Consider the following 25,006-nt stretch of genomic DNA (forward strand, 5'->3'; position numbering starts at 1 on the left):
TTCTTTATTGAGATAGTACTTCTTTAGGTGTACTGTATGAGATTAGGACACTCACGTAGTTTCAGCATTGGTGGTATATTCTTCTAGTTTATACCTATTTATCTTTGCTTTGAGTTTGGGAAATGAACTTCTAGTAAGCCTATACCTATGCATCTATTTTCTTAGAAGTCTTCTTTTCTCATTTTTATTGAAGGTTAAGGAAGAGCCTTTCTCCATAAGTCATATGTTAGAATAATTTGATTTTAGTGTTGAAAATGATAACTCGTTATGTTTTTTTAATGACTCAACAGGTTGGAATTCGAGGTGCTGATATAGTTGTGCTTGGGGTCGAAAAAAAATCTGTTGCCAAGCTTCAAGGTGAAAGAACTGTGAGGAAAATTTGTGCCCTTGATGACCATGTCTGCATGGCTTTTGCAGGTACTTAGGGACCTACAATAATGATAGAGTATCTTGGTGTAGTAGGGTAACAGTTGGCCCCTCTGTAGCTGTTATGCAATATTTATACAACATATAGAGCTAAACTCCATTTCTTATTAAACATAAACAGTATGCCTTATTTTTTTGGGAAATCACAACTCTAAACCAGCATTTCTGATACTGAGCTTTAATAAAACATAAATTTTAAAAGAAATATATTACCTTAATTATAACTTTAGGTAGCTGTTTTCTTTTTAAACTTTTTACTTTGAAATAATTATACTTAGGAAGTTACAAAACAACACAGGGAAGTCCCCTTTACCCAGTTTCCTCCAAAGGTAACATCTTTAAAAACCAGTAAATTGACATTGGTATAAGCCACAGAGCTTATCCAGATTTCACCAGCTCTACGTGCATTCATTTGCATGCATTTGTGTGTGTGTGTGTAGGTTTAATATTTAACATGCGTACATTCATGTAGCCATCACCAAAATAAAGATATACAACTCTTTGGTCATCACAGGGCTATATCATGCTATTCCTCCTTCTTGTGTCTGACATCTGGCAACTACTAATCTATTCTCTATCTGTGTAATTTTGCATGAGAATGTTGTATGAATAAAATCATGTGGTATATAACCTTTTCATATTGGCTTTTCTTGTTCAGCATAATTCCCTTGCAGTTCATCCAAGTTACTGCATACGTCATTACGCCATTGCTTTTTATTGCTGAATAGTATTCCATGGTACAGGATATACCACACTTTGCTAACAACTCACCAATTAAAGGACATTTGGATTATTTCCAATTTTTGCCTATTACAAATAATGCTGGTGTGAACATTCGTGTACAGGTTTTTGCGTGAACGTAGGTTTTCACTTTTCTGGGATAAATGCTTGAGCACAGTTGCTGGGTCATATAATAATGCATGTTTAGTCTAATAAAAGACCGCCAAATTGTTTTCCAGAGAGGCTGTACTATTTTGCATTCTTGCTCACAATGTATGAATGATTCATATTCTCTGCATCCTCATTAGCATTTGGTGTTGTTACTATTTTTTATTTTAGACATTTGTGTAGGTGTGTCGTGAAATCTCTTGTTGGATTTAATTTGCATTTGCCTCATAGCTAATGATGTTGAACATATTTTTATGTGTTTATTTGCCACTGTATAGCAAACAAGACATGTTTCTTGTCTTTTTTTTTCTTTTTGCTCCTTTTCTAATTGTGTTTTTTCAAAACAAAAATTTTGTATTGAAGTTTAAAAACTTCATTGAGCAACAAATAGCCTTTACCTTACTGTCTTATAAAAGGAATCATTTTGCCACAGAACAAGTCTTAATAAATTTTAAAAGGTTGAAATCATACAAAGTATTTTTTCTGACCAAAATTGAATAAAACTAGAAATCAAGAGCAGAAGAAAAATTGAAAAATATACAATATGTGGAAGTTAAAGAGTACACCTAAAAAAAACCCCCATGAATCAAAGAAGAAATCACAAGAGAAATTAGAGAATATCTTGAGACAAACGAAAATGAAAACACAACATACAAAACTTACGGGATGCAGCAGAAGGATTGCTAAGAGGAAAATTTATAGCTATAAATGCTTACATTAAAAAAAAGAGGGCTTCCCTGGTGGCACAGTGGTTGAGAGACCACCTGCCGATGCAGGGGACACGGGTTTGTGCCCCGGTTCGGGAGGATCCCACATGCTGCGGAGCAGCTGGGCCCGTGAGCCATGGCTGCTGAGCCTGCGCGTCCGGAGCCTGTGCTCCGCAACGGGAGAGGCCACAACAGTGAGAGGCCCGCGTATGGCAAAAAAAAAAAAAAAAAACAGAAAGATTTCAATTTAGCAATCTAACTTTACATTAAGAACTAGTAAAAGAAGAACAAACTATAAACCCAAAGGCAGCAGAAGGAAGGAAATAATAAAGATTAGAGCAGAGATATGTAAAATAGAGAATAGGAAAACAATAGAGAAAAAGCAATGGACCCGAGATTTGGTTCTTTGCAAAGATAACATTATGATAGCATTTTCAAGTTAAAGTTGTATAAATTTAAAAGCAACAGACTGAGGACTCATTTCTTCTATAGGTTGTCTATTTATAAAGGAAGTGAATTTGCACTTTTCAATGTATCTTTAAATAGAAGTGGCTCTCTTTTTCCTAGCCATTTAGTATTGATTTGTATAATTGCTAGTTCTTATGTTAAAATCAGACACATATACACAACTATGTTACTCGTATGGTTTGACAAATTTATCACTTATTTTTTTCCTTGAAGTAGTTACATTACTACTTTCTAAATATGATACTTTTATTTTTCTGTAGTTTTGGACCATATTTACAATGTAAAGGGGAAAACTGTACTTCAAAATCTCCTTTCTGATCATATTTTTAAGTTGAGTGAAGCTTTTAGTCTATAGGGTAGGCTAAGTCAGTCTGTTCCCATTTCTTTCTCTCAGATAACCTTTGCAAAGAGAAGAGAATCAGCTTCTCTTCTTTAACTGAGTATCTGATTATAATTCACGCCCTACTCATGAATGTTAGAGTGTTCTTAACAGCGGCGTATTCTGACAACGTCTTCATTGTTGGTTACTGTTAACTGTCTTCAGGAGCTGACAGTTCTTCCAGGTTTGTAGAAACACGTTTTGAAATGGTGTGGAAGGGAAACAAGAGTCTGTGACTGCAAAAGGCTGATGGTTATGTGGGAAACGGCTGTTTCAGAGATTTTGTGAAAGAATTTTGGGGGCAATATGATATTAAGAGAGTGGAGAAAGAAAGAAAATGGTGACAGAAAGGTCAAATGCCAAAAAAGTCTTTAGTAGAAATGTTTGTAATTATTAGAATCCATTTTAAGGTTTTGGTCAGTTTGTTTTTCTTTTGGTAGAAACACCTTCTATCTCCTTATTAGAAGTGTTGAGAATTCATCACATGATGTTTTGGTATGACAAAAGCAAGATGAAGTTTTTTCTTTCTTTCTTTCTCTTTTTTGGCCCCATGGTTTGTGGGATCTTAGTTCCCCGACCAGGGATTGAACCCGGGCCATCGGCAGTGGAAGCACAGAGTCCTAAACACTGGACCACCAGGGAATTCCCTTCTTTTTCTGTTTTAACATTCCTGATTTTCAAACACCTAATCTTAGACAAAAAGCTGAGAAGTGACATGTCACAGTTACACTGAATGCAGATTGAATGCTGTTTGATAATGAAGTAATACTCATTGTTTCCATAAGAAGAAATCCAGCTTACTTCATGGTTTAGGTAATAAGTATCTTGGTTCTGGAATTAGGATAGACCATCAACCTTTGAACAATCTGCCACTGATATCTTCTCAAAAAAGTTTTTAAAAATATGACTACGATTTTTTTAAATTTAATAAAACCTAATAATCAAACCAGCTACAGTAAGTCCCCTACATACGAACCTTCGAGTTGAGAACTTTCAAAGATGCAAACAGGTCTTCACATGTCCAATCACATAAGTTAGTTCACGTGTCTGGCGTACATTGTCATGTGTGTGCATCCTCTACAAGTGGTTGTGCTTTTATGTACTTTACAGTACTGTATAGAGTACAGTAGAACAGTATCTTTATTTCAAGCCCAGGATATCCGGAAGCAAGGGTAAAAGCAGCAGTGATGTAGCTGGTACTGCTGAAGAACTGAAGAGATTCTCAACGCAGGAAATAACAAGGGGATTTTCTTTATTTGACGAGGCGCTGTTAGTTTCTGAGGACAGGACCCGAACATAGAATGGTACATGAAGGTTGCAGCAGCCATTCAGAATGCAGTCCAGGCTACCGTGTCATCTATGACGAGAAAAAAAGAGCTACTACCCAGACATCACTGGATCGTTTTTTCAAGCATGTAGATAGAATTGAATCCAGCAAGGAAGCAGAACCTGTGCCATCAACGTCAGGCGTGAGTGAAATTGCATCTTGCCCTCCGTCTTCTATTGCTGACGATCCTTCAGCTCTACCATCTCCCACCTCCTCTGCCTCCTCCACTCAGTAACTCTTCTTGCCTGTTCACTCGATGCCAGCCCCTGTATGCCAGCTGTTGTACTGTACTACTGTACTTTTCAAGGTACTGTACTGTAAGATTAAAAATGTTTTCTTTATTTTTAGTGTTTGTTTATTATTTGTGTGAAAAGTATTATAAACCTATTACAGTACAGTACTCTATAGCCAATTGTGTTCGTTGGGTACCTAGGCTAACTTTGTTGGACTTAGGAACAAATTGGACTTATGAATGCACTTTCGGAACAGAACTCGTTCGTATGTAGGGGACTTACTGTCGTGTGAATTAAACCATTTTGATCTTTGGGAAATAGGTGACAACATTAGTGTTTAAACATTATTCTTTAAAACAATTTTCTTTAAAAAGTAAATAAGAATGGATCAAATGAAGGAAACTAATTTAGGATGAGTTATAGTCTATTTTATAAATCCTTTATTAAGAACATATATTGGAAAAAACAAAGGATGTTACAAGAAAAATATCATGGTGGCCAAAACCCTTTTGACAAGAAAAAATGTCATCCTTTTTTTGTAATATATTGACTACTTTTATAGGACTGACTGCTGATGCAAGAGTAGTAATAAGCAGAGCTCGTGTGGAGTGCCAGAGTCATAAGCTTACAGTTGAGGACCCAGTCACTGTAGAATATATAACTCGCTTCATAGCAACCTTAAAGCAGGTAAGCCAGTATTCCAACAGATTTCTTCAAGTTTTCTTCTTTTCTATCATTATGGGTCCTGTCATGGGAATACTACAGTCACTCCAACCATTTAGTCTATTAAAACATCCTAAATTCCTTATTATTTCTCACACTTAACTTCAAACTCACATTCTTATTCCAGTGGAGTGGATTGATTTGATATCAGAAATCTCAATCAATGTCAATTCTGAGAATTATATTAAATTTTAAAAAATGAGTAACCTTTTAAGGAGATTTCTACAGTTGTACAGATTTCTACATCAGAGATGTAGCAGTAAAACACATGTTTTAAAGTTTTCCAAAGAAATACCCATGATTCTTTCACCTACAAAGCTAAACACAACTGATCAAGTTTAGATATGACTTCTTCTGAGTCCATGTGTAGATACATGATTTGCCATTTAGTATAATCATGATGCATACAAGTATTGTTTCATTTATTATCATTTTCTTTGTTCTTTAAATATGGCAACATCTCCTTATACTTACCATCCTTACGAACTATATAGTACTGTTTCTAGTTGCTATCTGGTAATTATTTAGGTTGTTTCCAGTTTCTTTCCTTTTCTCCTTTTCTCTCTCTCTCTCTGCCTTTCTCTCTGTCTCTCTCTCAATCTGCTGCTTTAATAACATTACTCTATCTTTGTCACAGCTTCTCTTTTTCTTTTTTGAATTATATTGTTAAATTAATTTTCAGTATGGATTTACTAGTTTAGAGATTGTAATTAGTTTTAAGACTCTTGTTATACGTAGCTAAATTGCTTTCTAAAAAGATTGAACAAATTTTTATTGTACAACTAGCAATGCATAAATACATCCCTGAAGAATCATCAGCATTGGGTTTTTCATTTTTCTTTTATTTTGCAAATAAGTATAACGTACTGTAATAGTTGTTTTAATTTGTATTTTATAATTAGTAGTAAGGTCAATTTTTTTCCACATGTTGGTTTGCTATTTTCATTTCTCCCAGTGTAAACTATCTTTCCTTTTGACAGGCACTCTAGTAGTTAAGAATGTACTCCCAGGAGCCAGAATTTTGGGATTTAAATCCTGACTTTGCTACTTCCTAGTTAATGCCTTGGGGAAACTATTTAGCCTGTTTTGCCTCAATTTTCTTATTTATAAAATGAATGTTACAATAATGTTTGTTGAATTGCAGTATGGATTAAATGATTTAGTACATTTTAAAGCATTTAGAATACTTCCTGGCATGGATTTTACCATTCGTCTACATAGAGATTTTTTAATAGGTTCTATATATTCTAGATATTAAGGTTTTAGATTACATACATTTTTAAAAATTTAATTCATGTTTCAAGAAAGTTCAACATTTTTATATTGTTCTGTTTTTCTTTTTTCTTTGCTTTGATTTTCCCAGTAGTTAAAAGGTACTCACCAAAAAACAAGGTGCAGAACATTGTGTATACAAGGTTCCCAATTGTGGTTTTCAGCTTTTCTTTTGGAAATACAAAAGCTATTATGCATGGAACATTTATAGAAATATACATTGTGAATCTGTAACAGTGGGGTTGCTACTGAGGAGGAAGCTGAGGCTCTGGGACAAAAGAGTTATCCCCATGTACGCCTTTTGTTCTTTTAAATTATTTTAAGTTGTGCGTGTGTTACTTTTTCATTAAAAAGTGGTTGATTAATACTTCCCTTGAGGTCCAGTGGTTACGACTCCACACTTCCAGTGCAGGGGGCGCGGGTTTGATCCTTGGTGGAGGAACTAAGATCCCACATGCAGCACGGTGCAGCCAAAACAAAACAAAACAAAAAAAGTGGTCAGTTAAGCAAATAAGGTAAAAGTTTCTCTCCTTAAAGTATATTTACAAAACATCTACTTCATACCTAGGTGTGAACTAGGAACATTAGGAAATACAGAGAAAAAAGACAAACCCTATTCTTTAAGAATTTATATTGTGGACTTCCCTGGTGGTGCAGTGGTTAAGAATCTGCCTGCCAATGCAGGGGACATGGGTTCGATCCCTTATCCAGGAAGATCCCACATGCTGCTAAGCAACTAAGCCCGTGCGCCACAACTACTGAGCCTATGCTCTAGAGTCTGTGAGCCACAACTACTGAGCCTGCGTGCCACAACTACGAAAGCCCACGTGCCTAGAGCCTGTGCTCTGCAACAAGAAAAGCCACCGTAATGGGAAGCCCACGCACTGCAACGAAGAGTAGCCACTGCTCACCACAGCTAGAGAAAGACCGCGCATCAATGAAGACCCAACGCAGCCAAAAATAAAAATAAATAAATTTATAAAAAATAAAAGTATATTATTTAAAAAAAGAGTTTATGTTTTAACTCACTATTTGCATTCAAAATTTAAAGTGGTTTGTGATTCCCTGGCGGTCCAGTGGTTAGGACTCCATGCTTCCACTGCAGGGGGCCCGGGTTCAATCCCTGGTCTGGGAACTAAGATCCCACAAGCCATGAAGCCAAAAAAAAAACCCTCAAAAAACCCCGAAACTTAAAGTGGCCTATAAATATAGATATAATACAATTAAAATTTAAAAATAGATATGTAGACACGTCCGAGAAGAAAGCTAGTATAAAGCCATCTCAAGCCATAGAGGTATACACAGTTCCTACAGTTGCCTACAAATGTAGTCCTGAGTTTTCTGCCAGGGCTGCCTCTCTGCACAACTTCTGTGGATGCCAGTCTCAGAATTAGTGTGAATTCCACTCCCTAGAGCACAAATTCAGAAAGTTCCTGGCACTAAAGTAAAAAATACCATTAGTTTCCAGTGCCCCACTGTCAGTCAGGAAAAAACATATTTTTTCTTCAAGAGAAACAGAGGTTCCTTGTCTTGGTACTGAAAGAAGTATCTTAGTTGGGTTTTTATAGAGAGATAACTTGGTATAGTGAACAGAATATACTTGATAGGAATAGTATCAAGTAAGAATACTTGATAATAACAAAGTGTCCCTCAAAGTAAACCAAGGACATGCTTCCAAAGCACAGCTCATTGAAATCAGCTTTATTGGGAACCAAAATGGTATGACGTGCACAGTTCTCTGAAGTAAGAAAAAGGATTACAGTGTAGTTATGTTACCAAACTTACATAAGGCAACGAGAAAACAAATTTAAGACCATACATAAGAAACTTACAATTTTATTTTACTGTGTACATTTATTTCTTAAAATTTTCATCATGGATTGTGGTTAGTACAGAAAAAGGAAGAGGATCTTGAAGTTATACACAATAGTAATTAATAAAGATCATTTTATCAGGAATACTTTACTATTGGAATTTGTTATTTGATAAGTAATAGTGTTGTCCTTTCTTTAAAAGGCCTTATATAGAAAGTAGTCATGAAAACATTTTATTTTTCAGAAATATACGCAAAGCAATGGACGAAGACCTTTTGGTATTTCTGCCTTAATTGTAGGTTTTGATGATGATGGTATCCCAAGATTATATCAGACTGATCCTTCTGGTGCTTATCATGCTTGGAAGGTGAGTCATGAATTTGTTAATGTATTTTAGAATTTGAGTAGGTGCTTTATCGCTTTCAGGGACCTGACAACAAATTATGTTGTACTAAAATATTGATGGTAGTATAAACTTTATGTAACAATTTAGCTAGTCAGAAAGTATGATGGTTTTGGATGGATAAAGAAACACTTTGGTTTATTAATCACAGGATCTTTACTTTTGAAAAATGTGACAAACCAAAATGTATATAAATGGCAAAGTAAGATAAATACCCAGTTTCTTTTCATCATTCATTCCTCCATATTAGTAGGATGCTTGCTTTGAGTAGAAATAGTCTTTTTGTTTTCAGTAAAGAATTAAATGAGCTTTTAAATCTCATGGTGAAATCTTTAATATATCCTCTATTCTAGGAGAGTCAAAGCACCCCAAACTATGAATCTATACCTATGTGTCAGTACCTGGCAGTTGTATCCACATAATTCCTGGAACATAGTTTGTTTTCCAGATAAGTTGTTACTCGTTTTAGTACCCAACTGCTAACTTTGTTTAATGGTAAACTCAAATCTAATACAAAAGTCTAGGGCTTAGGGAAACTAGTGACAGCTTGCAGAAGTGAATTTTTGTATATTCTCATATATAAGAATAAGACTATATACTATAGAGTCTAAGTGATTTTGACTTTATTAAAAGTTTAAACACTCAGGCTTTAAATAATTTTATAAAAAGCTTATTTTACTATTATTAAGGGCCAAATAAATTCATGGGAAATACTACCTTGGTCTTTAAACCTGTATTAACTAAAGGATTTGATTTTAGCTGACCATACTCATAAGACGGTTATGAGTTAACCAGGCCAGTAAAAGAGTGGATTATATTCTTGCCACAAAGATCTGAATACTTGCGTTATTAAGGGCACATCTTAAAAAGCTATCTGGGGCCTCCCTGGTGGCGCAGTGGTTGAGAGTCCGCCTGCCGATGCAGGGGACACGGGTTCGTGCCCCGATCCCGGAGGATCCCACATGCCGCGGAGCGGCTGGGCCCGCGAGCCATGGCCGCGGGGCCTGTGTGTCCGGAGCCTGTGCTCCGCAACGGGAGAGGCCACAGCAGTGAGAGGCCCGCGTACAGCAAAAAAAAAAAAAAAAAAAAAAAAAAAAAAGCTATCTGGACAATCTAATTGGTAACCAGAAACTATGAATTTACCTGATGCAAATGCCAGACTTTTTTTCTGCCGGTTAGAAATCTTTTACAGGTACTAGATTTCATGTGCCTCCCAAATCTATGCCCTAAACAAAACAAATTATTACACTCAATCTTTCTCTAAATATTTTGAAGTCTGCCATCTTCTGTTTACATTTATCATTACATCCTGACCTTTCATTTCAATATGATAACAATTTCCAAGTTTACATAATTTTCTATTTTAATTTGGTTGCTCCCTGGGGGTTATATAGAGAAGCATTTTTATTTCATTTCAAGGTCAGCCAGGAAAATTATGGAAATTTTTTTAATTGTTGGGGATTTCATTTATCACTCAGGTCTGAAACTGCTGCTGTGGTACTGCAAGGCCACGTGGTGGAGGTGGGGAGGGTGTGAACAGCGTGAGCCTGTGCACACACACACACACACACCCCGTTATCATCATTTTACTGATTTTACATGTTGTACTTTCTTATAAGATTTTGGTTGAAGGAAGCATTATGCAGCTTAAAAAAATCATCTATAACAAAAAAGTCTTGGAAACTTTAATTTTATGTATTTGGTAAGTAAGACTCAGGAGTTAAGTGATTTTTTTTTTAAGTTCACTAGTTAATAGCAAAACTGGAATTAGAACTCAGGGTCTTCTGCTTGTTAGTCCAGTATTCTGTCCACTACTTCATGCTACTTCCCTAGGCCAAAGGATTCTCTATACATTTAATATAAATTCTGATATTCAGTCTTTAAAGGTGGAGTAAAATCTTCCGGTTTTATTTTTATTTGGGGGGGCGCATTAAACATAAGATCAAGTGTTTTGGTTTGTTTGTTTCTATGTTTTGTTTTTTTACTCTGACCTACTATACCACGTAGCCTGACAGGATGGTACAGAGGACTTGAGAACACAGCTCTGGTACCGTTAGATGACAACACTGCAGTACTAGGTTGTAGTCTTACACGGTACACATAGAGGACATGTGAAATAGACACTAGAGACTTTTGCTTATTAGAGTAACATGATCTGATTTATATTTTTAAAGTATCTCTTTTATTGAGAACAGATTGTAGGGTAGAAGCAGGCAAACAAGTTAGGGGACTCAATAATAATTCAGGCAAGACCAGATTTAGATCAGAGGCAGTGGCCAGTGAAAGGTGGGGATAGATCCAGCCTAGTCTGTAAAGGAGGAGAACCCAGAAAGCAATATCCTGGATCCTAAGTGAAAACAGTATTCTAAGAAGAGTTGATCAGCTGAGTCAGTGCCACTGATGGATCAAGTAAGAAGAGGACATGAAATGATTGAATTTGGTAACAGGCAAGTCATTGGTGACTTCGGCAAGGACAGCTTGGATGGAGCGATGGTAATGAGCTTATAAGGCCAAGTGTTTTGCTGTTGTAGGTAACACTTTAAAACAGGAACAAAGTTAATATGTTGTATATTTCAGAGCAGTGTTTCTCAAAGTGTATTTCTTTTTATGTTAATAGGTGTAATGTAAACAAGCTCTTTAAAGCTAATTAACTTTGAGAGATGTTTTTCTAAAGAAATTTAATAAATTTTGTTACCTTCTGCATCTTCTAAAAGGCGTTGTAAATATTCTAGAAGCAGTTAAAGTAGTAGTCTCCAAGATTACCTGAATTTGGAACCCTTCTATCATAGATCCTCTCTCCACTCTGGTATTCTTTGGAAAATATTTAAAGGCCATTTAACCATCATTTTTAGGAAGCATATTAGGAAGTGCTTTGGGGATCAGCATTTGTTGAAGGGAAGGGAACCAGATTAGGCTGAGGGAAACGTTGGACTGCAGTGCAATCTCAATAAAGGCCTCATCAATCCCATGGGAAGCCCTGGATCTGGGGTAGCTCTTCAAAGTTGTTCCCAGTTGGGGTGAGGGTCTGGACATTAATCGCTCTTCATCAATCAGTCATTGGACTTGGGCCAACCCTAGATAGTACAGGACCTCAGGTGAGGCAGCTCTTGGTAACAAAGGCACCTCTCAAAGAAGAGCTGAGGGCTGTGTGCCATTGGCACTTCCAGCAACTGTAGGAATAAGGCTTTCATTTCTGAAGGGGGGTGGGGCAGTACGTCACAGGACCTACTCAAAGGTGTACTCGTGAGTTATTGTTCTTTGCTCCTAACAGAGATGCGATGATTCTTCACACAGAAGGATTTATTTCTCCCACCTAATGAGAAGGTTGAAATAGGCAGTTGCTGGTGTTTGTCTCTTTTATTATCTTAGTCTTTTCTCATGCTCTCAAGGTAGTTACTAGACCTCCAGCCAACATGTCTGCATTACAGGCAGCAAGGATTCCTAGAAGTTTCACCCAGTTACTTCCACTTGTATATACCTTTTGGTAACAGAGGGTAGGACATGACATTTTTCAACAGGCACATTGCCTAGAGTTCTGTTACAAAGGGAGAATGGATATTGGGGTTGGCAGCTAATATTGTTTGCCACAGAAAATTGTCATTAATCTGGATAGGCAGGCAGGAAAAACACTGCAAACTCATCAGAGTCTGTTGAAGTGAGCTGGAGTGGGTGATTGGGTTGCAGGGAGGGTAGGGGCATGAGTGTGGCAAGAAGCAGCTAGATTTTAGGAAACCAGTCAAATAGGTTAAGAGTTAAAGAATTTTGACATCAGCAATTGGAAGAGGTGGACAGGAACGTCACCAGGAATTTACAAGGTGACTTCTAAAGGCTCAGTGAGACTTTTGGACAAACCACTACCTTATGTACTTCCTCTCTGGGCAGCAACCAATTAGTTAACCAAAACAAACTAGAGGCTGATAAACTCCAAAGTCATACCAGGCTGAAGGCTTTACCTTTGATCTTAATGAAATTTCAAGGCCACAAAATCTGATTTAAAACTTCACAGCTATTTATTTTAATCTTCTGAAATATAAAGGTATCAAAAAAGTTCTGTCAAATAGCAGAACTATATACTCACGTAGTACAAAAGGTGTGTTTTCATTCTTACTTCCTAAAAGACTCCTTTGAGGTATCTTTCCAGTAATCATAACACCTACCAGTTGGAACTGAGACATCCCCCATTTCGTGCCAGAATCCTTCGGTGAAAGGATGGGCCTTTCTGCTGGTTCTTTTCTCTCTCTCGAGACATCACAGCAAGGGGCATGTGGCAGCATGGGGTATAGAGTTCAAAGCTTGGATTGGTGATTCCGTCTACTTGGTTTCAAAGCTCAGATCTTCTACTTACCCGCTATATGATCTTGGGCAAGGTTACTTAAGCCAGTGGTTCACAATGGGGGTGATCTTGTCCCATCTAAGGGACATTTGGCAATATCTAGAGACACATTTGGTTGTCACAGCTGAGGCCAGGGTGCTGCTGGCATCTAGTGGACAAAGGCTGCTAAACATCCTGCAGTGCACAGGACAGCCCTCACAAGGGCAGAGCTATCCAGCCCAGGATGCCAACAGTGCTGAGGTTGAGAAGGCTCTTTTAACCCCGTCAACCCTTCATTTCTTCCTCAATGAATTAGAGTAGTAACAGTACCTATTTAATTGTTTTTGTGCCGGTTAAGATGAGATAATCCATGTAAAATGCTTAACATAGTGCCTGGCACATTAAGTGCTCTGTTAATATAAATTACTGTTATCATCATCATTATCATTACTAGTACTGGATATTTGAGACCAAATGGAAAGAACATGCCATATACTACCTGTAGTCATGCAGCCAGGAAAATGCATTTCCTCTTCCCTTCATCTGATGAAAATTTCTAAAGAACAAAGAAAAATGGGGCATGGAACAGAAGCAGCCCTTCTTGCTTATAGTCAAAGGATATAATGAATCAGTAATTAGTATACTTATGTTCTAAGTTCTAAGAAAATGATGCACAGTCCTATCCACAGAAACAACTTTCTTCTTCACAGTGATGTCCTTTTTTTTCTTTTCTTTTTGCATCATATTGCAAAGTTATGTCTCCTTTCCTCTTCACATCTTTTTGAGTTTCAACTCTTTTAATCTTTTCTGACTACTAGGACTTGGGAGCCATTAAGGAAATAGAAAGCACTGGCCAGGAAAGCATTGGTATATCTGAAAGTCAGGCATGCCATCACCACAGATTATTCATATAGTAATCAAATGAGCTGTTGAAATGTTTGCTAAATCTTTGAAACTACAATCTTCATTTAGTAATTATGCTAAGAAATATAGGAGTAAGCTCTAAACCTCACTTAGTAACCATAAGTTCATTCATATTGCAGTGATATTAATAATTATCTTCTACCTTTCAAGGCAAATGCAATAGGTCGAAGTGCTAAAACCGTTCGAGAATTTCTAGAAAAGAATTACACAGAAGATGCTATAGCAAACGACAGTGAAACTATCAAATTAGCAATAAGAGCTTTGCTGGAAGTAAGTGATCTAATAAAGCATATACAGAAAAGCATGTTTTTTCCCCTCATTCAGTCGCTTATTAAAACAGAGACTTTCCTGAAGTAATTCTAAAATTGCACTTGTTTTACATTAGGTTGTCCAATCTGGTGGAAAAAACATTGAACTTGGTATAATAAGAAGAAAGCAACCTTTGAAGGTAAGTCATTAAACAAAGAGGAAAAAATATCTGTGGTATAAAGTATTTTGACAAAATTTAATATGTTGTTGACACCTGTGAATCTTTTATTATAAGCCTGAAACATCCATTAGCATCCATTGACACTGTGATGACTTCTGTTTTGTTTCTGTAGCCTAATAGTCACTAACTTGTACATGCTTATTACACAAGCAGTTATCTATTCCTAGCCCTCTGGGAAGACTTAGATGTGCTGAGATCTATATATAGGCCTACCCCATTTAGTATATGTTCTTATAAGTAGGAACCCCTACTGAGTCAGTCCTATATAGGGTCAGTGTAGCGTATTCCTTACAAAGGTTCATTCCTGGCACCATATAGAGAACAGTTACTCTTCCTGTCTTTACGTCTTCTGAAATCAAGATTAGCTTCTAGCCAGTGTCATTCAGCTGCCATTTATATAATTGTTGGCCCTCTAGGCTTCTAACATAATGTTATCCTTCATTATGTCAAAAAACCACCCTTGGGCTTCCCTGGTGGCACAGTGGTTGAGAGTCCGCCTGCTGATGCAGGGGACACGGGTTCGTGCCCCATTCCGGGAAGATCCCACATACCGCGGAGCGGCTGGGCCCATGAGCCATGGCCGCTGAGCCTGCATGTTCAGAGCCTGTGCTCTGCAACGGGAGAGGCCACAACAGTGAGAGGCCCACGTACCGCAAAAAACAAAACAAAACAAAACAAAACACCCTTTCTTGATTGCCTACTGGTTTTTTATCTATTTTCTCTACTTTTCATTTATGAGTGCCTTGAGCTTATGTAAGACTTGCATTTTAATACCTAGTGTGATAATCTTTCCATATTTCTTTATGGCAAGTCTAGCATTATTATTTGTACACCTTTTGTCAGCCATTATGTGTTAAAACTGCTAGACTGCAAAACAAAGTATTCAGAACGCTGTGATAAATTGTTCTAAATATTGTGATAGAGGACTCATTGGCTAAAGAGCATTTGAAATGTGGTTCACTATTGTTCATTAGGTAGAGCTTCACACTGCTAACTAGCTGTTCTTTAGCTGAGAGTGTACAAAAGCACTTGCATGGGAAACTATATGAAAAGTGTGCTAAAAAGGATTATTTTACATATAACTTTTGTTTTAAAGAAAATATTTCAAGGGGAAATAATGTTAAAATCAGTGCTGTGTGGAGCAGTGGTTTTTGCTTTTGTTTTGTTTTCTTGACAGTTTTTTTTGTTGTTGTTCTTGTTCTTTTGACATCAATGGATGGGGATGCAAGGAGAGTACAGGAGCAAGTTTCAATGAATAAGAGAAATGGGGACAGGGTAGTTGGGTCTGCCTCTGCAAGGCTCCACATAAATAACCAGGGTGCTGAGCAGAGTATGGAGATAGGAACTGGGTCAGGTTGTCACCCCTGCTGCCAAGGACTCAGGGACAGACGTGTCAACACCACAGGGACACAGAACCACTGACTCCAGAGTCACCTCTCCAGCCCCAACACATACGTATGTACACACCTGGACAGACACACACATAGATATATATATAGTTTTATTTATGAGTGGTAGATGGTATGTGTACTGGCACCAAAGTTACACTATCTTTCCACATGATATTTCACAATAGGCTGTGTAGTGAATAGAGCCTGTGCTTTGGAATTGGATAGATCTGGGTTTAATTTCCAGCAGATACATTTGTTTAACCGTATGATCTTGAGCACGTTGCTCCCACCTTTGATTTTAAATAAAATAAAATTGATTTAAATAAAATAAAAACTGTTTTGCTCTCTACTCAGTAGCTGTAAACAAAGCACAGTGTAAATCATCATTTTCCTGCCTTTGGCTAGTCCATGAGCTGATAAAATAGACAAACCTTTTCAAGAATCACACAGTGGGGTAGGGATAGGAGTTCAGTAATGAGTTATTTGCTCATGAATAGAATAAGCCTCACATAAAAATGTTTTCAGAGTTATCACATATAGGATATGTAACGCAATGTTGCATTTGCCCAGCTTTCTATATTAGCACACGAGAGTGGAAATGTCATAGAGTTATGGTTTTGTCCATAATTGTTACAAGTATGTTGCTTTTGAACCTTGTGAAATATTTCATTATATATTTGAAGTTATAAAATATAATGTTATAAATAGAACATAAAAATTTATAAAATATAATTGGGGTCCTTTGCATTATAAATATTTAGAAATTATTGCTATAATTGAAATTTGCTTTTTAAATTTTTTTCTCTTTTCAGATGTTTAGTGCCAAAGAAATTGAATTACAAGTAAATGAAACAGGAAAGGAAAAGGAAGAAGCAGAGAAGACAAAATCAAAGAAGACTGCCTAATTCTGAGGATAAACACTGGGAGCTTTTAATATTTTGTTGTGCTCCTTAGAATTATTTAGTGAAATTTTAAGGAAATAAGTTAATTTGCAACATTACATTTAGTAGTTACGTGTTGTTTTGAGAATGCCATTTGTGGCTGTCTTCAGTCTATTACATAGACAAACATACATTAGTATGAAGATTTTCTTTGAAAAGAGAGTTCAGTAATTGTTGAAAGCAGTCAAGATTTTATATAAGCCCGAGACTATACTTTATAACTTGCCTAGTATGTTACTTTTTTCATACATGCAAATTTAATTAATAAAAATGTTTAATTAAAAATTAATAATTTGGTGCCATTTGAGCATAGACTGTCAGGTAAAGATAGCTATTCCAAAATAAACTGAATATACTATTGACTTGCATTTCTAGATGAATGATAAAAACATCCTTGTGTTGGTGAATTGCCAAAATTTTGTCAGAGCCTTTTAAAAAAATTTTAAATATTTTGTTATATTTATTTTACCTTATAAGTTGCAGTACAGTCATCCCTTGGTATCCAAGGGAGATTGGTTCCAGCACCCCTTGTGGATACCGAAATATGCAGATGCTCAAGTCCCTTATATAGAATGGCACAGTATTTGCATTAACCTACACACATCCTCTTGTATACTTTATTTTTTCTTCCACTTTTATTGATATAATTGACATACAGCACTGTATAAGTTTAAGGAGTACAGCATAATGAGTTGATTTAGAAACATGAAGTGATTATCACAATAAGTTTAGTGAAGATCATCTCATATAGATGCAAAATGAAATAAACAGAAAAAAAATTCTATTTCTTGTGGAGAACTCTTAGGATTTACTCTCTTAACAACTTTCATATATAACATACAGCAGTATGAATTATGTTTACCATGTTGTACATTACATCCCTAGTACTTATTTATCTTATGCCTGGAAGTTTGTGCCTTTTGACTGCCTTCATCCAATTGCCCCTTCCTCCAACCTCTGCCTCTGGGAACCACAAATCTGATCTCTTTTTATATGAGTGAGTTTGTTTGTTTTTTCTTGTTTTTAAAATTAATTTATTTTATTTTTAGCTGCGCTGGGTCTTTGTTGCTGTGCACGGGCTTTCTCTAGTTGCAGCGAGAGGGGGCTACACTTCATCGCGGTGCACGGGCTTCTCACTGCAGTGGCTTCTCTTGTTGCAGAGCATGGGCTCTAGGTGCATGGGCTCAGTAGTTGTGGCTCGCGGGCTCTAGAGCACAGGCTCAGTAGTTGTGGCACACGGGCTTAGTTGCTCCACAGCATGTGGGATCTTCCTGGACCAGGGATCGAACCCGTGTCCCCTGCATTGGCAGGCGGATTCTCAACCACTGTGCCAGCAGGGAAGCCCCTGGAAGTTTGTACTTCTTAATCTTTCTCATCTATTTCTTTCCTCCTTGTACATGCCCTCCCCTCTGACAATCACCTGTTTGTTCTCTGTATTTATAACTCTTTCTGTTTCCTTATTTTTTGTTCATTTGTTTTGTTTTGTAGATTACATATATAGGTAAAATGCACTATTTGTCTCTTCTGTCTGACTTATTTCACTTAGCATAATACCCTCTATGTCCATCCATGTTGTTACAAGTGGCAGGATTTAATTCTTTTTTATGGCTGAGTAATATTCCATTACACGTGCGTGCGCGTGTGTATATATTTTCCTTATCCATTCATCTACTGATGGATACTTTGGTTGCTTCCATATCTTAGCTAATGTAAATAATGCTGAATTGAGCATAGGGGTACATATATCTTTTCTAATTAGCATTTTTGTTTTCTTAGGATAAATACCCAGGACTGGGGAATTTCCTGGCAGTCCAGTGGTTAGGAGGACTTTCACTCCAGGGGGTCTGGGTTCAATCCCTGGTCGGGGAACTAAGATCCCACAGGCTGTGCAGTGTGGCCTAAAAAGAAAAAAAAAATACCCAGGAGTGGAATTGCTGAATCATACGGTACTTCAATTTTTAATTTTGTTGAGGAATTTCCATACTGTTTTCCATAGTGGCTGAACCAATTTACATTCCCAACATCAGTACACAGGGTTCTCTTTTCTCCACATTCTCGCCAACACTTGTTATTTGTTGTCTTTTGGATAATAGCCATTCTAACAGGTGTGAGGCGGTATCTCACTGTGGTTTTGATTTGTATTTCCCTGGTGATTAGTGATGTTGAGCATCTTGTCATGTGCCTGTTTTCAATCTCTATGTCTTCCCTAATGTCTTTGGCCCTTGTTGAACATTATAGTGATGGGAAGGCGCCACATAATTGTTGAATATATACTGCATGCAGGGTCCCTGAAAGTGGATTCAGACCCTGGTTAAGTAAAAATGGGGGGACCTCCAGGAAGAGAGGGATGTGTTGCTATACCACACATGGCCCTGGGGAACCTTCTCATGAAGGTGCATTCACCTGCTCCTCATCCTCATTGAACATTCTTTTCGTGCTAAGTACCAGAAATGGTCCTTGTCTTGAAGACATGTCTTCTATATGGGGGGGAAATAGGGACACACCATCCAAATGATATGGTTGTAATTCCACCCCTTATTTTTATTTAACAACCACTCATATAGTGCTTACTACATGCCAGACACTGTTTTGAATTCTTTATAAACATTAACTCACTTAATTCTTATGAGACACATTGTATAGTTTATGCCCAAAGTGCTGATGTTTATAGTGCTTTACACCACAGCTATCCATCGAAATGGACACATTTCCCCCAAATCTTCCTCACAAGGCTGTATCATAGGAGGCAGAGGCTTTTATATCTCATTGGTTTTATTCTTCCTGTAACTGGCATAAGAGTCAAATTATTTTTGACTCAATTGCTTTGTTTTACTTTGGAAATCTAAGTATTGTTTTGGTCATGTTTCGCTGATCTATACAAAGTGATTTTTAATTTAATGTGAAGTTTTAGCCAACATATATTCAAACATTATTGCTATTTAAAATGTCAGTTTTACCTCTTTTACTGGAAAAATGCAATATGCAAGCGCTTTGTGCTTTACTGGAAAAAATGCAATATGCAAGCACTTTGTGCTTTTCCTCCCTTGTATCCTCAAGGTGAGATGATCACAAACATTTGTTTTTGGGAATCAGCTAAACAACTTCTCTTTCCATCATTAGGTTATCATTAACTATATAGTCTGAAGAAAATCTCTCACTACAGGCAAAGAAATGCTGGATAAGATCTAATAAACATAACATATGCCCTTTAAATGCATAACTGAACTCACAAGAAGTAAGGGAAATCCCCAGAGGCCAAAAACAGAAAGGGGTTGAGAATCAGAGAAGGCATTTGAGCAGATGCCAGTGCTGCCCAGGAGAAAGCTGTACTGGCACAATAACCAAAATAAGAATGAGACGATAAAAAGCCTAGAAACACAGCCACCCTCATTGGGATACTTGGGTTATGGCAGCTAGCATTGCATATCTGTGGGTAAAGAATAAGTGCTTCAATAAATGGTGATAGGACAACTGGTTATCCATTTGGAAAGAAAGAAAATAGGACAACTGGTTATCCATTTGGAAAGAAAGAAAATGGAACCTCTACTTCACACCATTTTTTAAAAAGTCAATGTCAGATGAATTAAAGACATAAACATAAAAGGTAAAACGTTCAGAAGACAATACAGGAAAATATCTTTAAGACCTTGTATCTAAACAAGCTACAAAAAGTGCTAACACTTAAGGAAGAGATTGATAATTCAACTCTGAACATGTAAGCTTCTCTACATCAAAAGATACCATAATGAAAGTGAAAAGACGGGCCACAAATGGCAGAAGATATCTGTAACATATAACTGATAAAAGGTGTGTGTCTGGAGTTTATACAGGACTGTTGGTTCAAAGGAATAAAAAACACAGTGCAACAGAAAAATGGATGGACCATTTAAACAGGCAGTTCACAGAAGAGAACATCTGAATGATTTTCTCTTTATGAGGAGCTTATTAAATAATGCTCTACCACACTAATCCAGGAAACACATATTAAACTATGATGAGACACTACTTCACAGCCATCAAGTTGGCAAAAATTAAAAATGACTGTAAAATTTTTTTTTAGACTATATAAAATGTTGGTGAGCATTTGGTGCCCAAGAAACTCCTATACTGCTATTGGACTTTAGGACACCTGCTGTGGGCAACAAGGTAGTGAGATCTAGAAAGTCAAAGAGGCAAGTGTCCTTCAGCCAGTAATTCCACTCTGAGGTATATAGCCTACAGAAACTCTAGTATATGTGCATAAAAACAATCACCTATAAAGGCATTGCTTGTGATAGCAAAAAAAAAAAATTAGAAGTAACCTAATATTCATCAATAGGAAAATGACTGAATAAATTGTGATTTATTCATACAGTAGCATACCATATAGCAGGGAAAAAGAAGGCACTACAGTTACATGTACACAACAGGTATGTCTCCAAAACATTGAGCAAAAACTAAAGCCAATTGTGAGAGAGTATACACAAAGGAATGTTTATAGAAAGCTTAAAGACCTACAAAGCTAAATATAGTGTTTAACAGATACAGTGAGGTAAAACTGAAGAAAAGCAAGGGAGTTATAGTTGTTGCAAAAGTCAGGACATGAGTACTTCTGTTGGGAGCCAGGGAGAGAAATGCACAAGAAAGGCAAGGCTTTTATAAAGCTGGGTGGTGAGCATGTGCATGTTCACTTCATTATTCTCTAAACTGTACATGTCAATTATCTATACTTTATTATGTATCTTACAATTATAAATCCAAAAAACATTCAATGCAGAAAAAGTTTAAGAAAGTTTAAACACGCATACCTTGCCCTCAAGAAGCACACTGCTTAAGAAAACTTAAAAGCATGCATAACTACAATGTATTGTGTTGTCTATGTATGTATCCGTATGTAGTAAAAATAAAAAGCAAAATCAGGATGGTTGGAAGAGAAGGGAACACACGGGGCTTCAACTGCACTTGACACATCATATTTCTTTATTTCTTGAATAGTGGATGGTATAAGAGTGGTGATTACAATATTCCCTTGTCTGACAGAGCCAGAGACAGCTTTGCTTCATTACTAAGGTTAGCGCTTAATCCTTTCTAAAAGTTTTTTTTCCTCATTCCTGGTCATCTTGAGGATGATGACCAAGTGAGTGAAGTAATGAAAGACATGACAATCTAACCATCATCTGAAGTGAAGTCATGACTAATTCTCTTAGGAAGCAGATCTGCAGTTTGCACAGTAAGTTTTAAAAGACACTTGGAAGCAAGTAAATTTCTACTTGATCTTTGGAAAAGGATGTGATTGAAATAAATACTCTCCAAGTTTGCAAAAAACCCCACTTAATCTCATATTTCATATTTCCTCAGGGCTCTTCATTCCAAGTATTCCCATGCTTTGTCCTGTTTAATTGAATACATATATAAATATATCTACATGTGTATATATATATTTCATACATTGACATTCCTTTAGAAAGAAATTAAGCAGTTACTTTATCATAACTCCATATAAATTTTCATTGGTTATTGAGGGGTCATAAAAATGCCTCATCTAATTAAAAATTATAAGAAGGTTTTTCACTGTATTTTTAATAGAGTTATAAAGGTATACTGTGCTTTACCTATCATAGAGAAAACAGGTCACAAGAATATTTTCTGTAAGATCTTGATTTCAAGAAGCATATGTCAGAAATAAACTACAGAAGAAATGCATGTAACAGTCTCATTTAAAGGAGACTCTTATTTTTAATAACTGATACATTCACGTGGTACACAACTTTTAAAAAAATTGTAAAAATACTCCATCTCATTTTTGTCCCCCAGTAACTAAGTTTCTCTTCTTGAAGGTAACGGATGTTATCAGTATGCTTCTACTGATATTTTCAGTATACTTCTATTGATATTCCATACATATACAAACATGAATATATCTTTTAATGCAAGTGGTAGCATACTGTACACTGTTCTGTATCTTGATTTTTTCACTTAACATATCTTTGAGGATCTTCCCATGAGAGGCTCATTCTTTCCAACGTACAGATATAAGGTTAAATTCTTTTTTTTTTTTTTTTTTTTTTTTTTTTTGCGGTACGCGGGGCTCTCACTGTTGTGGCCTCTCCCGTTGCGGAGCACAGGCTCCGGACGCGCAGGCTCAGCGGCCATGGCTCACGGGGCCTAGCCGCTCCGTGGCATGTGGGATCTTCCCGGACCGGGGCATGAACCCGTGTCCCCTGCATTGGCAGGTGGACTCTCAACCACTGCGCCACCAGGGAAGCCCAAGGTTAAATTCTTAACCAGTCTTCTATTGATGATCATTACTGTTCATGGTGTTGCTACTGCAAATAATGTTGCAATGAATAAACTTTTGTCATTTCCCATATTTAGAAGTATATTTACAGGATAAATCACTAGAATTAGAATTTCAGGGTGAAAAGTATGTTATACAATTATAAAAATTTATGTTTCTCCTAACAGTGAGTGAGGGTCCCTCTGCTATACCTTTCCCGTTGTAGTTGCATTGGCTTTGTACGGTATCAACTCAGCTAACCTTGGAACTATCTCCCAGAATTTTCTTTCCTATATGGCTGCCAGTTTGAGTTGGCCACAGGAGAAATTTGCACAGTATTTGAAAGGCAGAAGAGAAGTAGCTCCATGTAGGGCACCAGCACTGTAGCAGCTCGCAAAGGATGTTGGTTTGCTGGCTCACTTTACTGGTGTGGGGAGGCATCCAGGCCCATAGCTACTCTAGTTCCTCCAGGTCCTACCGGATCTCCTCCTTCATATTCTTTGCTAACAGATTCTTTGCATGCAGCTTCATGGCAAAGGACACCAGCTTTTCCTGCAGGTCACCAGCATTGCCAAGGTTGCAGATGGTGAAAGATACATGAGGGCACTGTTTGTCCTCATGGGTTACAGTTTATTCTCACCCTCCCCACTTCACACCCAACTCTCCTTCCTGCCTACCAGAATGAGCTGACACCAGCAGCAACAACCTTGCACACCTTCTCCATCAACTCCCACAGTTGGGTGAGGTCTAATTCCTAGAGGGAGAAAATTGCTTATTTGATACCACAGTGGTTTTGCTTCTCTAATTGAACTCAAACTAATAAAACAGTGCTTCGAACTTTTTTGCCAATAAATAGGTGAAATCTAAATATATAATTTCATAGCTATTTACTTTGTATTTTAAAAAATTTACCCAAATAATTTGGATTTGCATTTCTTTTATGAATGATATAGAACATCTTTATGTTTGTTTAAAAGCCTTTTGAATTTTCCTCCCATTGATTGTTCCTATCCTTTGCCTAATTCTTCCAATAGGTTTTGGGTTTTTCCCACATCAATTTGTAAGAGCACTTACTATATTTGGGAAATTACGTTTTGCTTACATGTTAAAGCAATGCTAGCTACTATAGTAGGTGAGCCCACACAGTTTGCTTCTCTTTTTTAATTTAATTTAATTTAATTTATTTATTTATTTGGCTGTGCTGGGTCTTAGTTGCAGCAAGTGGGATCTTTGTTGCTGCGTGGGGGATCTTTAGTTGAGGCATGTGGGATCTAGTTCCCTGACCAGGGATCAAACCCGAGCCCCCAGCATTAGAAGCGCAAAGCCTTAGCCACTGGACCACCAGGGAATTCCCCAGTTTGTTTCTCAATAACAAATCCCATTGTTGATTGCAATCCTCCAAGCGAAAATCTAGGAAATAATAAAAAAAAAAAATCTAGGAGCCAAGACTCCTCCCATTTTGTGTCTCTGCCATCTTCAACATGCCACTTTCAAACACTCCCAAGACTTCTGTGTCCATTTAAGCTACCAAATGGGAAAGAATCTGAAGTATCAATCGTGATTTTTAAAAAAATTACTCAGTATACTAGAAACAGAAGGGAACTTCCTCAACATAATAAGAACCCAAAGCTAACATCATATTCAATGGTGAAAGACAGAAAGCTTTTCCTCTAAAATCAGGAACAAGACAAGGACACCTACTCTCACCACTTCTATTCATCAGTGTATTGGACATTCTAGCCAGAACAACTGAGCAAGAAAAAGAAATAAAAGGCATCCAATTTGGAAAAGAAGAAGTAAAATCATCTTTGTTCACTGATGTTTATTAGTTCTAACATTTTTTAAATGGAATCTTTGGAGTAGAAAACAAAGTTGCAGGATAAAAAAATCAACAAACAAAAATTAGACACATTTTATACACTAACAATGAACAATCCAAAAAGAAAATTAAGAAATTCCATTTACAACAGCATCAAAAAGAATAAAATTCTTAAGAATAAACTTAACCAAGGAGGCAAAAGACTTGTGCATTGAAAACTGCAAAACATTGCT

The 25,006-nt window shown here is 36.9% G+C and overlaps 1 protein-coding gene and 1 long non-coding RNA gene across 3 annotated transcripts in view; one reads left to right on the plus strand and one right to left on the minus strand.

Moving 5' to 3' along the window:
• PSMA8 (proteasome 20S subunit alpha 8) overlaps positions 1-16,677 on the plus strand; it is a 30,409-nt gene extending 13,732 nt beyond the window's left edge. The window contains exons 2-7 of one of the 2 annotated variants that reach the window (XM_060118133.1): positions 291-417; positions 4,973-5,115; positions 8,482-8,604; positions 14,027-14,146; positions 14,262-14,324; positions 16,570-16,677. In XM_060118133.1, coding sequence (XP_059974116.1) covers positions 291-417; positions 4,973-5,115; positions 8,482-8,604; positions 14,027-14,146; positions 14,262-14,324; positions 16,570-16,662 — 669 coding nt within the window. In that variant the 3' untranslated portion in view covers positions 16,663-16,677. The remainder of the gene's footprint in view (positions 1-290; positions 418-4,972; positions 5,116-8,481; positions 8,605-14,026; positions 14,147-14,261; positions 14,325-16,569) is intronic. The other variant, XM_060118134.1, reaches the window with a different exon arrangement.
• Positions 6,722-25,006, minus strand: part of LOC132502340 (uncharacterized) — a 32,246-nt gene continuing 13,961 nt past the window's right edge. Inside the window, exons 2-3 of the long non-coding RNA XR_009534478.1 lie at positions 13,452-13,508; positions 6,722-6,865 (exon numbers count right to left, since the gene is read on the minus strand). This is a non-coding gene — a long non-coding RNA (uncharacterized LOC132502340). The remainder of the gene's footprint in view (positions 6,866-13,451; positions 13,509-25,006) is intronic.

This window comes from Mesoplodon densirostris, chromosome 15 (genome assembly GCF_025265405.1).
Source record: "Mesoplodon densirostris isolate mMesDen1 chromosome 15, mMesDen1 primary haplotype, whole genome shotgun sequence".
In the NCBI taxonomy this organism is placed as follows: domain Eukaryota; kingdom Metazoa; phylum Chordata; class Mammalia; order Artiodactyla; family Ziphiidae; genus Mesoplodon; species Mesoplodon densirostris.